Source organism: Elephantulus edwardii, unplaced genomic scaffold (genome assembly GCF_000299155.1).
Source record: "Elephantulus edwardii isolate Elephantulus edwardi_28Jun2011 unplaced genomic scaffold, EleEdw1.0 scaffold00061, whole genome shotgun sequence".
Taxonomy (NCBI): Eukaryota; Metazoa; Chordata; class Mammalia; order Macroscelidea; family Macroscelididae; genus Elephantulus; species Elephantulus edwardii.
In genome coordinates, this window is record NW_006399811.1 from 17,439,255 (window position 1) to 17,455,420 (window position 16,166).

Below are 16,166 nucleotides of genomic sequence, written 5' to 3' on the forward strand. Positions count from 1 at the left end.
AAAAAAAAATCAATTGACCATAAAAATTAAAAAAAAATTAAATTGTCCCGAAAGTTGACCTATAGATTAGACTTAGTCTAAATCAAAAGTTTAACAGACTCTTTTACAGAAACTGAAAATATGATTTGGAAATTTACACAGAAATACAAAGAATCTAGAATATCAAAATAATTCTGAAGACAGTGAGATTGGCCCAGAATAGAGAAGGGTTCCGAGCAACTGCACATAGGGTCACTATGAGATGTAGCTGACTCAATCAATGGCACATAACAGCAATAGCAACACTGTTCTGTGACTCTGTTCACACAACAGCATCATGGTCTAGGTATAGTTTAGCATGAGTACAATTAAGTGTTCTGGGATTCCCATTTTTCTAAATGTTAGCTATAACCTGTTATGATCTACACATCAAATGCTTTTGCATGTTGTTGTTTGTTATGTGCCCTCGAGTCGCCTGCAACTCATAGGGACCCTATGTACAACAGCCCTAAACTCCAATGGCACTGTCTCTGACACTCCCATCCCAATTATCCCAGTTATCTATTATCTATGCTTTTGCATAGATAATAAAAAATAAATAGGCATTCTTCTGGTATTCTCTCCTTTCAGCCAGAATCCATCTGATAGTGACAATAATATCTTGGGTGCCAGACCTCTTCTGAATCCAGCTTGTACTTCTGGCACCTCCCTGTTGCTTTGAGATCTGTATTCTTGCTTATTTATCATTATTCTAATTAGTATAGCACTTGTCTGTCAGTTTGCTATACTGAGGTAACTTGTGGGTGCTATGATGCTAAAGGGTGTGCCAACAATATGTCCAATGCCCAAGGGGCCACCCATTGTTGATGGGTTTTAGTAGAGTGTTCAGATCAAAACAGACCAGGAAGAAGAATTAGCCATCCACTGCTCAAACAGCAGGCCTCTGAAAATCCTATAAACAATAGAAGAACACAGCAACCCTATGATGTTAAATTTGTGAACTTAAGCTAAATTTAAAAAAAAATTTAGCAGTCTAGGAAAGGAACAAAACATAAAAGTAAATATTATAAGTTAGATTTGATCACAATTTAAATTTTGCACTTAAAAGATACCGGGGGGTGGGGGGGACAAAAAACTAAAAGGCAAACTAAAGACTGGGAGAGAAAAAAATCCACAAAACTATATATGATAAAGAAATGACTCAGAAGTACCAAAAAAGCACACAGAAAGGTTTCCAAAATCATTAGTAATCAGAAAAATATAATGAAAATCACAATGTAATACCACTAAGATCCACTAGATCAATGTATACCAACCACTGCTGAGTGGATTTTGACTCAGCAGGAGTGGGCTGCTCCACAGGGATTCCCAAGGCTCTGAATCTTTAGGAAGTAGACTGCCATTTTGGTTTCATTGTTATTGTTTTGAGTTGGGAGCAACTCATAGATGACTCTCTAGCAGGTTTTCAAAGGCTGTAATTACATGGGATGAGACTTGCCATCTTTTTTTCTTCAGAGCACTTCCATTTGGGGTGGCAGTACAACTTCTTACCACCAGGAAGTAAGAGTTCCTTTGGTTTTACATATACCTTATAGTTAAGCCAGCTCTGGTGGTCTAATAGGTAAAAGAGTTACGTTACCAACCCAAAGGCAGGTGGTTCAAATCCACCAGTTACTCGGAGAAAGAAAGAGATGTAATCTCTTCTCGTGCAGTTTACAGCCTTTGAAAACCTGCTGAAGGCTCAGCCATGATTCAGTTCTGACTTTATGGCAATTACTTGACTTTGACTGTGTCTTTGCAAGAAAAGACCTAGAGATCTTCTCTCATAAAGATTAACAGCTTAGGAAATTCTACAGAGAATCTTACTCTGAAAGATTACTTTAGAGTTTTGGAAACTATAGAGAGAATCTGACTCCTGCAGAGTTAAATGAAACAGAATTAACTCAATACTATAGAACTACTTTAAACTGCTTTTTTGAATTTTACCATTTTAATAATCAAGTTTCAAGGTGGCTATTAGGTATGATCCCGTAAGTTAAATACAACTGTGCCTACCAACTCTTTTCAAGTTTATTAATAATGTAGAGCTCTACCAAAGTACTAATGTCTATAAAGACAGGAAAAAAGGGAAAGACAAAGATTAGACCTACCAATGTCAAATCTAAAAACGTTTCACATCCAAGGAGTCCAAATGCATGTCATTTTGTCATCTAAATTGATCTGCAAATTGAACCAAGTGCTCAAAACATGCTAAAAGAAATCATCAAGAGGCTGTGATCTAAGGTTCAATAAGGTCACACAAGAATTACAAAAATAAACATCAAATTGCATGTTAATTGGGGAAGAGAAAACCATCTGTGCAATTCACTGTGGATAAATTGTACAGTCTGACTGGGGCTAGATATCTGTCAAATACAGCTGTTAAACTGTTAAAATGTCAATCATTGACAAAATCAGAAAATCATGTCACTCCACAGATGAAGATAAAAGAATCCACTTAAAGGTGGTAGGTACGGGCATTGTTATGAAAAAACAGAATCTTGGAAATCAAAGAAAAGGAAAGGAAAAAGTAAGCTAAAAGGCCAGACATATGCTCAGAACAGAAAAGAATATGTGTACTTTAATGAAGTATTATGTACAATCTGGGAGACAAGTTCGTGTTAAAGTCAGGATGAACCTTACTAAGGAGGGTAATTTCAATATTAGACAGAGAATGAATAATGATAAGCTATTAGCACTAGCAGTAAATAGTAAACTCTTACATAGAAATCAGAAAACCAAACTCAGTGTCGTTGAGTTACTTCTAACTCATAGTGTCCCTCTGCTTGGTTTCCGAGGATGTAAATCTTAATGGAAAGAGACTACCCATCTTTCTCTTGTGGAGCCACTGGTGGAGCTGAACCTCCAGAGATTCACAGCTCACTTTGGACAGTGCCAACAAAGCTCCTTATCTGGTGCTTCTTATTTGCCAATGAAGAACTGAAGCCTTTGAGTTGCGGTGGTGGTCAAGAATATTGAATACGCCACAGACTATCAAAAGAAAGAAAATATATATCTCAGAAGAAGTGTAGCTAGAGTACTCTTTATAAATAAAGATGGCGAGTGGCTATCTCATATAGTGGGTATGTTATCAGGTGGGGTCAGGCCCAAGAGAAAGACATTAATTAGGCCTTGTGAAGTCAAGGTCAGTGAAGAAGAGGAAGAGCTTGAATGGACACAGCATGAATGGACACAGTGGCTGCAATAATGGGCTGAAGCACAGTGGAGATGTGAGGTTGGCTAGTGCAGGGCCAGGCAATGTTTCATTCTGCGTACACAAGGTCACTGTGCCAAAGTCATGGCCGATGAGTCAGAGCCAACTCATAGCCGACCCTCCAACAGGCTTTCAGAGGCTGTGAATCACATGGAAAGAGATTGCCCATATTCTTCCACAGAACAGCTGGTGGATTTGAACCACCTGTCTTTGTGTTGGCATAGCAACTCCTTAACTACTAGGCCAACAAAACTCCCTATGAGTGGGAGTAAATGTGCCTGTACTGTACTAACAACAATATCTGCCAAATAGTGGTTTTAAGGACTTTAATTATAATTTATTTAACCCTTAGAACAATGATGAAAGACAGGCAAACCATTGTCTGTCTCCAGGTACAGAGAGAGTAGGTAACTAGGATTATAACTAAACTGGTAGAAGGTACAGCCAAGACAATCACATGCAATCTGCCCCATATTTCCAGATTCTTGTTCTTAATTGTATTACATTGGTCTTTGGAAGACACAACTGACTTCCCAGGAACCAAGAAGGTTAAAAAGAATTGTTCTAATCATAGACTAGACTCAAGAGTGATATTAGGAGTAAATTTAGTGAGCAGTAAGGAAAAACCTTGAAGGATTATTAAAAGCTTATCATGTGTCTCGCAGAAGTTACAACCAGAGTGCTCCTTGGAGGCAAGGATGATAAAGCTCCATCTCACATACTTTGGGCATGCAGCTAGGAGAGGTTATTCCTTGGAGAATGATATCATGTTTGGAAAGGTAGAGGGGTGGTAAAGGACAGACTCTCAACCAGGACTGATACAGTGACTACAGCAACGGGCTCAAGAGTGTCAGAGACAATGAGGTTGGCACAGGATGGGACAGGGTTTAGATCTGTTCTTCAATAGAGTCGCTATTAGTCTTACTCACCTCAATGGCACCTACCAAGAACAATAATCATCTATGAAGTATTTTATATTTGAGCTAAGTAGACAGCTGACTACAAGAAATTAGAATTATCCTCTTCAAAATTCACAGCAAAATTTTCTGAAAAATCCTAGTCTACAATGCTGTTGTTATTGGGTACTATCAAGGCAATTTTTATTCATACCAACCCCTTGTGGTAAGAGTGGTACTACCCCAGGAGGTTTTCTCAGTTTTACAGGATAAAACACCAAGTCTTTCTTCTATAGCATTCACGGGTGAGTTTGAGCCTCTAGTCTTTCAGTCAGCCACGGGATGCTTAAGTGTTGTGCCTTTGTAATCATATTTATTTTACATAGGAATAAAAAACTCAGAGAGGTTAAATGCATTGTTTAGGGTCCATGCTCTTAAATAGGAAAGACAGGATTTAAAGTAAAAATCCTCAAAATCCAAAACCTATATACTTTAACAGCAGTATATATTTTAACAGTGTAGGAACTAGAAAAATATTCAAGTGACTTCAAATAACAAAAACAAGGCCCTAGGACTTAAATATTTTAGAGCTGTTTAATGTTAGTTAAGAATTTAAAGTGTGAATTCTAGACTAAATCTCGAGTTTTAAAACCTCACAAAGATTAAGCACAGCCCAAAATACATTGTAAAACATAATGCATGGGAATAATTGTATGAAAAGAAGAATAGTGTGAAATGCAATGTGTATGAGCTTTGTAAGCAAACCAATATAAAATATATCTTTTTAAAAGTTATTCATGTTGCAAACTAGTTCAACAGTTCTAAATATGAATTACACTGAAGTACACATCAGTGTCATTCATACACTCCCTCCCCTTCATACTCCCTCAGATCTCACTGGTAGTAAATTGTAGCCAAAAGTTAGGTTCCAATAGGAACTGGGTCAAGAAGTCCTCTGAGAGGTGCCCTTGGTACCTGCTCTGTCACAGATCCATTACATAATTAAGTATACTCAGTAGAAAGGAAAAAGCCGTATTGGTAGAACTTTTTGCCGTTTCTATCTTTCAGAGAAACCTTAGTGATGCTGTACATGAAACATTTGGTTGGCAGTTCAAACCCAGCAGTGGCTGTATGGGAGTAGGCAGCAATCTGCTCCGTAAAGATTTACAGCCTTGGACATCCAACAGGTAGTTCTACTCTGTCCTACAATGTTGCTAATTGTCATAACTCACATGATCCCAGTAGGAGGAGGCATACCTTATAAGAAACACAGTATTAAAGATACTATATTTTATACAGGATTCCTCTCAGAAAGACATATTGCACAGAGCTAGCTCTATACTATTTAATGTTACTTTGGAACCAAATGTATACATTTATTAGACAGCTACAGTTTGAGAAAAGCAGAATGAATCTACTGGGTTATCTCCAGACCATCAGTCTAGATTTGCCAGTCTAAAATTATGACTTACTGGGATAAATTATTTTTAAAGCAATATTATTAATGGAAAGATAGAGGTCTTGAAAAAAGTTTAACAAGTAAAAATTTTAAACTGGGTTAAAAATACCCAAAATTTCACCACTATTCAGTTTTAAAAACATTTATTAAAAACTTAGTATGTGCTCTTGAAAAGTATGCAAAATAAAGCAAAACAAAGAGTACAGAAAACATATTTAAAACCACAAAAAAGCACAAAACTGATATATTTAAAGGTTCATAGATAATGATATTGATACAATTAGATATTTTGGTTAATACATGATGAAAAATAGATTCCAAGGATCAGTTCATAACTATTTAAAGCAGAATAAATAAAAGTTAGTTTTCTGCCATATTTTTCTGAGCCATATTTTTTATAGGCTCCAGTCACAAAAGAAAGGAATATTGGTGGCATAATGGTCAAAGCATTCAGCTGCTAATGAAAATGTCTGTGGCTAGATCCCACCAGCTGCTGCTCAGGAGTCAGGAGAAAGGCAAGGGAGTTGGCTTCTGTCAAGCTACAGCCTTGAGAACCCTCGGCTTCTGTGGATCTACAGCTCTGAGAACCCTCAGCTTCTGTGGATCTACAGCCCTGGGAACCCTCGGCTTCTGTCAAGCTGCAGCCCCAAGAACCCTCAGCTTCTGTCGAGCTACAACCTTGAAAACCCTCGGGCAGTTCTACTCTATTGCAGGGCTGACAGGAGTCATATTTTACTTGATGGCATTGGGTTTAGAATTTAAAAAAAAAATTCTACTGTCGTATTTCAAAAAGGAAAAAAAAACGGTATAGGAAGCCATTGTTAGGACAATTTGATTAAAATTATTGCAAAATTATACAAATTTGCATGGGAACATTCTTCTGAATGCTGAAATTTGCTTGTTATTTCATCTGTTAAAAAAAGAAAATTCAAAGCAATTGCCATGAAGTCAGAACTGACTTATAAAAGACCCCCTAGTGAGTCTCCAAAGCTGTAAATCACACAGAAAGAAATTGCCCATATTTCTCCTTCAAAGTCTCTAGTGGACCTGAACCAGCAGAGAGGCACCACCTTTGCATTATGATCTAATTTCCTACTGACCAAGCCACCAAAGTTCGCTATCTCATCTTAAGTGAGCACTGAAACATTTTAGAACAGTATCAATCAGCAGACCTAGAAAACAAAATATATTTCCATTCAAAAATCAATCCACTATAATTTGGACAAGGTTTGGGGGGCAGTTTTTGTTCTAAGCAGTTGTTGGTGTACCACTGAGTTAGAATGGGCCCACAGTTGACCTCCAGTGGCTTTACAGAGGCAGTAAATCACACAAGCGGGGTCTGCCCATCTTTCCCCCATTTCTTCTTCCAGCACAGCTTCTTACCAGTAGGCCACCAGAGCTACTTACTATCATAAATCAGCTCTAAGGGAGAAAGATGAACAATCTCCTCAAGTACGATTTACAGCCTCTGAAAACCTCTGGAAGATCAGCTATGAGTTGGCTCTGACATGACAGTATTGAGCTTAGTTTTTAAAAAATAAGATAATAATTTCTGTTATGGTGAGATAAGATTTTGTTCATTTTTAAGTGCATAATATCTAGCTAGTTAAAGCACTCTTTGTTGTTTTCAAAGAAAAATTATTTAAATATAGTTTTATAATTTTATTTCAATTTATTCTCACCAACTTAGTAAATTGGTTCCCTGAGAAAAGGAAACAAGAATATTCCATTATCCTATTGATCCTGTTTTTAAAAGACTCTCTTCCTTTCAAAAATGCTATTAATTCAAGTTTCAAAATTCCCAACTGTAACAACAACCAGCAGATATAAATGGCATGGAAAGATAAGCTTTCTACTTACCATATAGTTACCATAAGCATGATCAAACATTTCCAGTACTTGATTCCTAATTTTAAAAGAGCAGAAACAGAAAAAAGTTAAGTACATATTATCTGTTATCTTTCAAAAAGTTAATCTTCCCTCATAAAATCATACCAAGAAAATATAAAACAAATATTTAGTTAAAGAGAGGTAGGCAAGCCATTATAAATTTCTGAATTGTCATGAACCCACCATACAGACTATACTTTTTTTAATCCTAATCTTCGGTGTAAATGCACCTGGTAACTTTTTCTAAGAAAAGTTGATGAATTATTCATGCTAAACAAAAGAAAATGTGATGCTGAAAAACAATTTCTCTTAATATAATTATTAATATGTTTTGAGAAAGGAAATGTTATAGGGCTCTAAAATAAACAATTATTTATTGCTTATGCTATGTCCTGGAGAGAATGAAATCAAGTTGCTACTTGGAAACAAGGATTTTGAAACTCCGTTTTCCATACTTCAAGGATGTTGTCAAGAGGAACCAGTCCTTGGAGAAGGAAATCATTCTTGACAGGATGGAGGGGCAGTGTTAAGGGAGGAAGACCCTGGATGAGATGGACTGACACAGTGACTGTGGTAACGGGGACAGGTGCATCAGAGAGATGGCACTGGTTCTGGATAGGGCAGGGCTCAGAGTTATGGTTCAGAGTCCACAGGAGTAGTAGTTGACTGGAGGGCACATTACACTACCACCATATATATAAGTAACAGTATCATTTAGTATCTATTTCTACAAAGTACACAGATACTCCCAATAATCAGAACTAAAAAAGAGCTTGACAATCTTTTATCAGATTTTACCATTATCGAAGTTGTAATCACAAACAGCAAGAATTGAAGAACATGCTAAAGAACACAGCTGTCCATATTTTTACTTTGCCTGTTACAGTTACAGCACAATTATGAATATAAAATTATAACCATGGATGTTAAATGTTGATACTTAAACTGAGAGACACAAAAATTTAATCTCCTGTTTCTGATTATGACCAGCAAAATCAAATACATTCAAAATTGTGAAATGATTAACTAAATTCTAGTTGTTTTATTAATACTACCCTCTCTCTCACTGCCCTGGAGTCAGAACTGACTCACAGATGACCCTCTAGGTGCATTTTCAGAGGCTATAAATCAAGATACTCCATCTCTCTCCTGCAGAGTAGCTGGTGAATCCAACGCACTTCCCCTGGATTAGCAGATGGGTTAAAACCCATCCAGGCCACTCTAATAATCCACAAAAGCCAATTATTAGAAACACTATTATCAGCAATTTGCTTAAACATTGATTCTTTAAGTGTTTATATGTATGACAGAATATACATCAGTCATCTCAGTATTTATGGAGATTATTTTAAGCAAACTGTCTAAAGATCTCTTTATTATACTACAGATAATAATTAGCTATCAAATTATTCAGCTATGTAAGCTTAAAAAAAGTTAAAATGGACTTTTCAAACATTCATTTAAAAAAGCATATGACACTCTTCTCTCTCCTCCCCCTAAAGTGGAATTAATACACTATTACTTCCAAATTACGAAGGATGATAGAAGGAGAATTGATGCCTTTGAGTTGTGGTGCTGGAGAACAGTACTAAATATACCATGGACTGCTAAGAGAACAAACAGGTCCATCCTGGAGAGGGTGAGACTAGGGTGCTCCTTGGGGGCAAGAATTCTAAAACTCCATCTGAAATACTTTGGGCATGTTGCAAGGAGGGACCAGTTTTTGGAAAGGGACATCATATACAGCACAAGAGAGGAAGACCTTAGATGAGATGAATTGATGCAGTGACCAGGGTAGTGGGATTAGATGTATCAGAAACAATGAGGTTGGCTCAGGATAGAGCAAAGTTCAGAGCTGTTGTACACAGGGTTGCTATGAGTTGTAAATGACTCAATGGCACATTAACAAAAACAACTTCCAAATGCGAATAATTGGTAAGAGTAGTGCCTACATTGTTTATTAGAGATGACAGTAGAACTTCCAGTCATTTGGAAGGGGAGGGTAGGGCAGAGACATGTGTGTTATACAACGTCATAATGCTAATCAAATTTTACAAGTATTCTATTTTCAAAATTTTGAGTAAATCATCGTTTCATACAAGACCATGCTGTTTTCCAATCTTATATTTATTCATCAAATAATCAGCAAACCTACTTCATAATGGAAAATGGAAGAAAGATGGGTGAACTCCTCCCATGATCTGTTCCAATTTGACGGCACGCAACAGCAACAACTTCAAAATGGAGATTATTTAATATTCAGCTGCTCAACCTTAAACTTATGGAATGTCTTAACAAAATCATATTCTTAAATGGAATAGTAGCATTATAAAACATTTTAAAAAAATACTCCATTAGGTTTTAAGGACGGGCAATCTCCTCCTAGGCGATTTTACAGCCTCTAAAAACGTAGTGGTGGAAGATCACCTAAGAGTTGGTTCTGACTTGATGGCACTGAACAACAAGTGGGTAAGGAGTTACACTGTCAACCCAAAAGCAAGCAGTTTGAATCCACCAGCTGCTCCTCAGAATAAAGATCCTCTAATGTTACTCATATTCTCTGAAAATCCAGCGGAGGGTCAGATATGAGTTGGTCCTGACTAAACTGAAGATTAGGTTTTAAATCTCCAACAACTGAATAAATATGGATTAGAAATCATATCATAATCTAAAATTGCCATTTCTTAATTTAAAAATAATTTCTGTAAATCAGCTTTTTCTAAAATAACTTATCTGCAACCATGCTACAGAAATGGAACTGTTTCAGATATTTTTTTCTTTAATGGACTGATAACACGATGGTGCAAAGAGTTAAGTGCTTTACTACTAGTGAGAGGTTGTTGTGAACTGAATCACAGCTGACCTACAGAGTGTAGAGAAGCAGTTAATCAAACAGGAGGAAAACTGCCCATCCTTCTCCTGCAGAGAAGCTGATGGATTCAAACTGCATACCTTTGGGATTGCACCACAGCTTCTCGCCACTAGGCTACCAATGCTCCCTAGGAAAGGTAAGCAGATCTAATTTACCAAGAAGCCCCTAGGAAAACAAGCCTGGCTATCTGCTTCTCAAAGATCAGAGTCCTGAAAACTCTATAAAAACATTAAGTTGGCACAAGATGGAATCCATTTAACAACAATTAGACTTTCAAATTCAACTGGAAGTTTTACTATGTTAAACACTAACAACATAACATTTAAAAAGCAAACAATAATGTATTTCAGAGTATAAATCATGTAAACAGACCTACAAACTATAAACTGAATTCTTATTACCAGCAATTATACCATTATATTTATTTTGGGGGATAGTGAAAAAGATACTTTTAGCCCAAATAATTATAAAAATATTCTATTTAATAATACAAATCTTACATAAGTGCATTATCTGCTTTTTCTAGCTTTAAAAACATAAAAACAAATCAAAGCACATACAGGTAACCTTAAGAAACAGTTCATGGGGAGCTCTGGTGGCCTAGTGGCAAGAAGCTGCACTGCAATCCCAGAGGAACACGGTTCGAATCCACCAGACGCTCTGCCGGAGAAGGAGGCGCAATATCCTCCTGTACCAGTCAGATCTGATTTGACGGTACACGCACACAAAATAAAAAAATAAAAAAATTTAAAAAAAAAAGAAACAGTTCATGTTCATAAAACTTACAGAATGAGTAAGTCATCATGTGATAATGTATTTGTGGTTCATGGCTCCAGATTCTACTCTTATCAGGGAGAAAGGCAATCTAAATTTACAAACCTAATGCAAGAACTCTGTTTGCCTAGTGGCTAGGGAGTTGCAGTGCCAACTGCAAGGCAGGTAGTTCCAGTCCACCAGTGGCTGCATGAGAGAAAGATAAGTAATCTTCCCTAGGGCAATGTGTAACTTTTGAAAACCCACTGGAGAGTAAACTATGAGTTAGTTCCAACTGGATAACAATGAACAGCAAACAATTACTGTAAAGGTGGCTCTAGTGGTGTTGGCTGAAGGGAGTTGCCCTGTTAACCCAGAAGCTGTGTCTCTCTAGCAGTTCAAATCCACCAGTGACTTTACTGGACAAACATGGGCAATCTCCTCCCAAATAATTGACAGCCTCAGAAACTGAAGGAAGGTCAGTGATCTGCTGGATAGTAGTGAGTGAGTAAATCATTATCATTTAACCTTCTTATTCTTATTCTCAAAACGTCAGCAAAAATCTCAAGCCAATGGGTTGGATTTTTTTTTCCAGTTAAAAATTTATTGTGGTCAAAAATGAATTTTTCACGTAATGACTTTTTTCAAACAATAATATAAAAAAGATGAAGACTTAGCTGGAATTTACTTCACAATAGTGAGCAGGTATGATCTGGGTTTTGCTGGTCATTTAAGAACTTAGGTTTTGTAGGCATTAAAAGTATTTAAGCAGGTCTGAACCCACCTACAGCTGCTCTACAGGAGAGAGGAGGAATCTGCTTCTATTAAGCTTTACCGTCCTAGAAATCCTGTGGGTAGTTCTACTCTGTCCTTCAAGGTCACTACAAGTTGAAAACTTGCTTCAAGGCAATAGGTTTTTGTGTATGTCCCCAGTTACTGGTCATTTTGTTTGGATAGCTGATCATTTATCTCCTCTATCTTTTTCCTTCCAAAGATTTGTATTACTGTTTTACTTAAAAATGAATGCAGCACTCATGCAACAATTTAAACAAGAAAGAAATATATAAAGTTAGATGTGATGGTCTCACTCCTCTCCATACCTACTCCATGCATAATTACTTTCCACCTTTTTCTGGGATAAGACTTAAAACATCTTGATATTTCAAAATATGGAACAGTATTATTCTACAATTTGCATATTCTTTTCCTTGAAGGTACATTCAGGATAATTTTCCAATGATTTATCTCATTCTCTTTAAGGTCTGAATATTATTCTATAATATGCATTTTCATATTCAACTATTTCCCTACAAGGAACAGTTCCATTCCTTTAAAATACACTTCTATGTACAATTATCTCTACAGTAACAGTTTTTTTATATCTTAACAGTGTTCTTACTTTTGTTAAGGTAAACTCCCAGTTATGGCACAGATGATTAAATAGTACAGATTACTTACATTTTAGTTGTTGTTATGTGCCACTGAGTCAGAACTACTTTACAGCTGATCCTCCACTAGGTCTGCAGAAGCTACTGGAAATCACACAGGAGGATTCCATACTTTTCCTGAGAATCAGCTGGTGGATTCGAACCAATTGCTGTTGGGTTGGCCATATAACTCCTTATCACTAGGCCACTAGAGATCCCACATTTTTGTAGATATGAATAGACTACAGAAACTTACATTGAACCAAGAGTTTTCTCACATCATTTACCTAGCCAGTAGCACTCATGCATTTCATTTTCACTAATCTGATGGGCAAAATCTGTCTTACTGTTTTAACCTGGACCTCTCACATTATGAAGTTGACTTTTCCTATTTAATGACCTTACATTAATTACAAATTAATTACAAATTCTTCTTACATTAATTAACAAATCCTCTGTCCATTTTCTAATAGGTTCTTGGCTTCCCCCCTCCTTATTTATTTATGAGATCTCGGTGAATATTAACACTCACTCACTGCCAGTGAGTTGAAACTGACTCACAGCTCACCCTCTAGGAGGTTTTCAGAGGTTATAAATAGCCTGAGAGGAGACTGCCCATCTTTCTCTCCTACAGCAACCAGCAGATTTGAACAGTCTAGTTTGAACTTGGGTTGGCAGCACCACAACTCCTTGTTCACTAGGCTACCAGAGCGCTGTAAGTGAACAATAAGAACTCTGAATCAAATGCTTTAAGTACAATATAATTTTATGACATGCTGTAAGTGAACAATAAGAACTCTGAATCAAATTCTTTAAGTACAATATAATTTTATGACACTTCTAAAACAGATAAAATTACTTTGAGTGAATAGGAATATTTAAGAGGGGGTTTACATAATATTACAAATATTGTTCCATTGTACGCATGACATTAATATCCATTCAGGCACCATCTAACCACATATATGTCTGCGGTTCGATAAAGTTATAATGAAATTGTGCTGTTGGTGATGGTGGTGGTGTTGTTAGGTGTTGTCGAGTCAACTAAAACTCATAGTGACCCTATGAACAACAATCATATTAAGAGTTTAAAGACACAATCTGAGAGCAAAATGCAGCAACCACCTTCCCACATGTGACCCATGTCACCTCATACCTATATATATACACATGGTGAGGGTGCTGCCTGATGGATAATGGTATAGTTCATATACAGTCTACAGCATATATGTCTGGATAATCATAATAAACAGCCATGCTACTGGTTTATGTATGTATGTATGTATATGCTGTACTTTCTAATAAGTTTACCATGGAACACTACAAGCTTCAACTAGAAGGCAGCATCATCAAATGTCTTGTATACAATGTTGCAGCAGATGATGTTGTAGTATTACATTTCCTTTATTAAAATTTTATTGTAAAATATATCATACCTTCCAAATATAGCGAAACCAACTTAGCCAGGAGTTTGCTAGCAATGGTAGCAGCCAAAGGCAAAGATCCATTTGGAGGTGAATAAAAATGATTTTTTACTTTCAGCAAATTGTCAATCTGAATGTATTTCTTGGAATCACACATTATACATTCTCTCTCACACACACACATTTCATGTTGTTATTAAACAACAAGAAAAAGCAAGACAACTGAATGCTACTGCTTGCATGTCAGTATCAACAATCACCAAGTTCCTTGCAAAAACAAAGTCTCCAACTTGTTTAAAGATCAGCTCCACTGAGGGCTCCAAGTCTAAGGAAAGTGCACAAGGGACTAATATGAGAGATAAATTGCTAAAGACGTGGTCTGAGGACCAAATACAAAGTGTACTGTGCCTCTCACCACAGTAATCATCAGTGCTAAGGCACTAAGTTTGTTCCAGATGCTTAAAGAAAAAGCAGGTGCAGCATGGGAAATATCACCTACAACAAATCCTATAACTTACTTCAAAAGACATATGGTGGACATTAAGTGATGCATGACTGTATTAGGAAAATGCATTCAAGAAAACACTGAAACAGCAAATATGTAAAGTTCAAGATCCAACAAACATACCTCTTCCCTAACAGGTGTAAACACTACTTCCTTAACTACTCCAAAATCAGCATCATTTTCTCAGCTGGGGGCTCACTAGTGAGAGAAATAGAAACCTTGCTTCCTCATTAAAACAAACTGTAGGATTCTCCCTGGAAGCAGCATGAACGAGAGCCCCCTTCCTGGGCCACTGACATGGCAGCTGTTTTGACACATTGCGGGTGGCATCAGGAGCCTGAACATAACTCTTTGCCACCCTGGGCAACACCTGGACAACCCCGGGGTCACATCAAGAGCCGCAATTCCCACCCTCCAGGACCTTGTCCTGTCCGCGAGAACCCTCGAGCAGCGACAGCTGTTCCAATCGCGAAGGGAAAGGCCACTGCGATCCCGGGTAGCAATGACAGGAACCTCGCCTGCGGCCAGTCTTTCAAGGGGAACCCACCAGGGCTGCCAGGCACTCTTACCCAAGCTTCTGTTTCTCCTCCTTACTCATGGGCGCGGCACCCGCCGTCCACACCGACGTGACTGACACCAGGCAGAGCACAGCCGTCGCCGCCACCAGGCTCCATGGCGCTCGCTGGGGGATCGGGGACCCACAACCCCGGCCACCGCCGGCTTCGCTCATGGCCCCGCGGTTCCGCGCACGCGCAGCTGCTACGCCCGGCCAGTGGCACACATCTCAGGACGATGGGTGGCGAGGGGGCTGCAAGCCGAGCGGACGGCGGGATGCGGAGTAGCGCGGGTAGCTGCCTGCACGGAGCTGTTTGCCAAAGCCACCGAGTCTGTCCCCAGCGCCAGCGCTGCCACCGCCCTCCGCCCTTAGCAGCCCGGGAGCACCTCCCCCAGTTTTCCGGTGTCGTAGTCTTGGAAACCACCTCCCCCAACGCTACTTCCGGGTAGGCCCGAAGGGGTTGAGCCTCAGCACCAATGGGGACCGGATTTTAGCGGGGCTGGCTAAAGCGGCAGCAAAGGGCATTGGCCGAAAGAAATGAAACGTGGACAAAAGGAGGAACTGGGGAGTGGCCTCTCGCTTCGCCCCTCCTCAGCCCATTGAACTTGCAACTTAAGGACTACTGTTTCCAGAGTGCACCGCTTCCACCCCCGCTCTCCACCCCTTCTGACTGCTAAACTTCTACCCTGGTGGGCGTGCTACTCCAGAGCCCGGAGGTCTCTGCCAGAGTCCCTGGCAGTCCCTGGGTTCCCTCTTCCCTCTGTAGCCACCCTGCTCTATAAACTGCTGAGTTCTGGGCAGCCAGTTAGCTGTTTATTCCTTCTCTTGTAACAGACGTTTCTCAGAGGACCAGCATAACGGGGCTCACGTGTCCACACGACAGTGCTGTATCCTGGAGTAGTCTTCTCCCTTCGGGAAGCTTGTAAAATAATCCTTTAAAAAATGCATTTAGCCTGTGGCGCCATTGTACTGAAGATTTTGCTTACCAGTCTCATATACATACACATAGTTGTTGTTATGTATCCTCAAGTCAGAACAGACTCAGCTGACCCTCCAGCTAATTTGCAGAAGCAAGAAATCACAAGGAAGGAGAATGTCCTTTCTCCCGAGGAACAAACAGCTAGTGGATTTGAACTGGGTGCTTTTGGGTAA

The 16,166-nt window shown here is 38.6% G+C and overlaps 1 protein-coding gene across 2 annotated transcripts in view; it reads right to left on the bottom strand.

Moving 5' to 3' along the window:
* Positions 1-15,386, bottom strand: part of EDEM3 (ER degradation enhancer, mannosidase alpha-like 3) — a 79,443-nt gene extending 64,057 nt beyond the window's left edge. Inside the window, exons 1-2 of one of the 2 annotated variants that reach the window (XM_006887762.1) lie at positions 15,028-15,097; positions 7,448-7,493 (exon numbers count right to left, since the gene is read on the bottom strand). In XM_006887762.1, coding sequence (XP_006887824.1) covers positions 7,448-7,493; positions 15,028-15,056 — 75 coding nt within the window. In that variant the 5' untranslated portion in view covers positions 15,057-15,097. Of the gene's footprint in view, positions 1-7,447; positions 7,494-15,027 lie in introns of both variants that reach the window. The other variant, XM_006887761.1, reaches the window with a different exon arrangement.
* Positions 15,387-16,166: the final 780 nt, after the last annotated feature.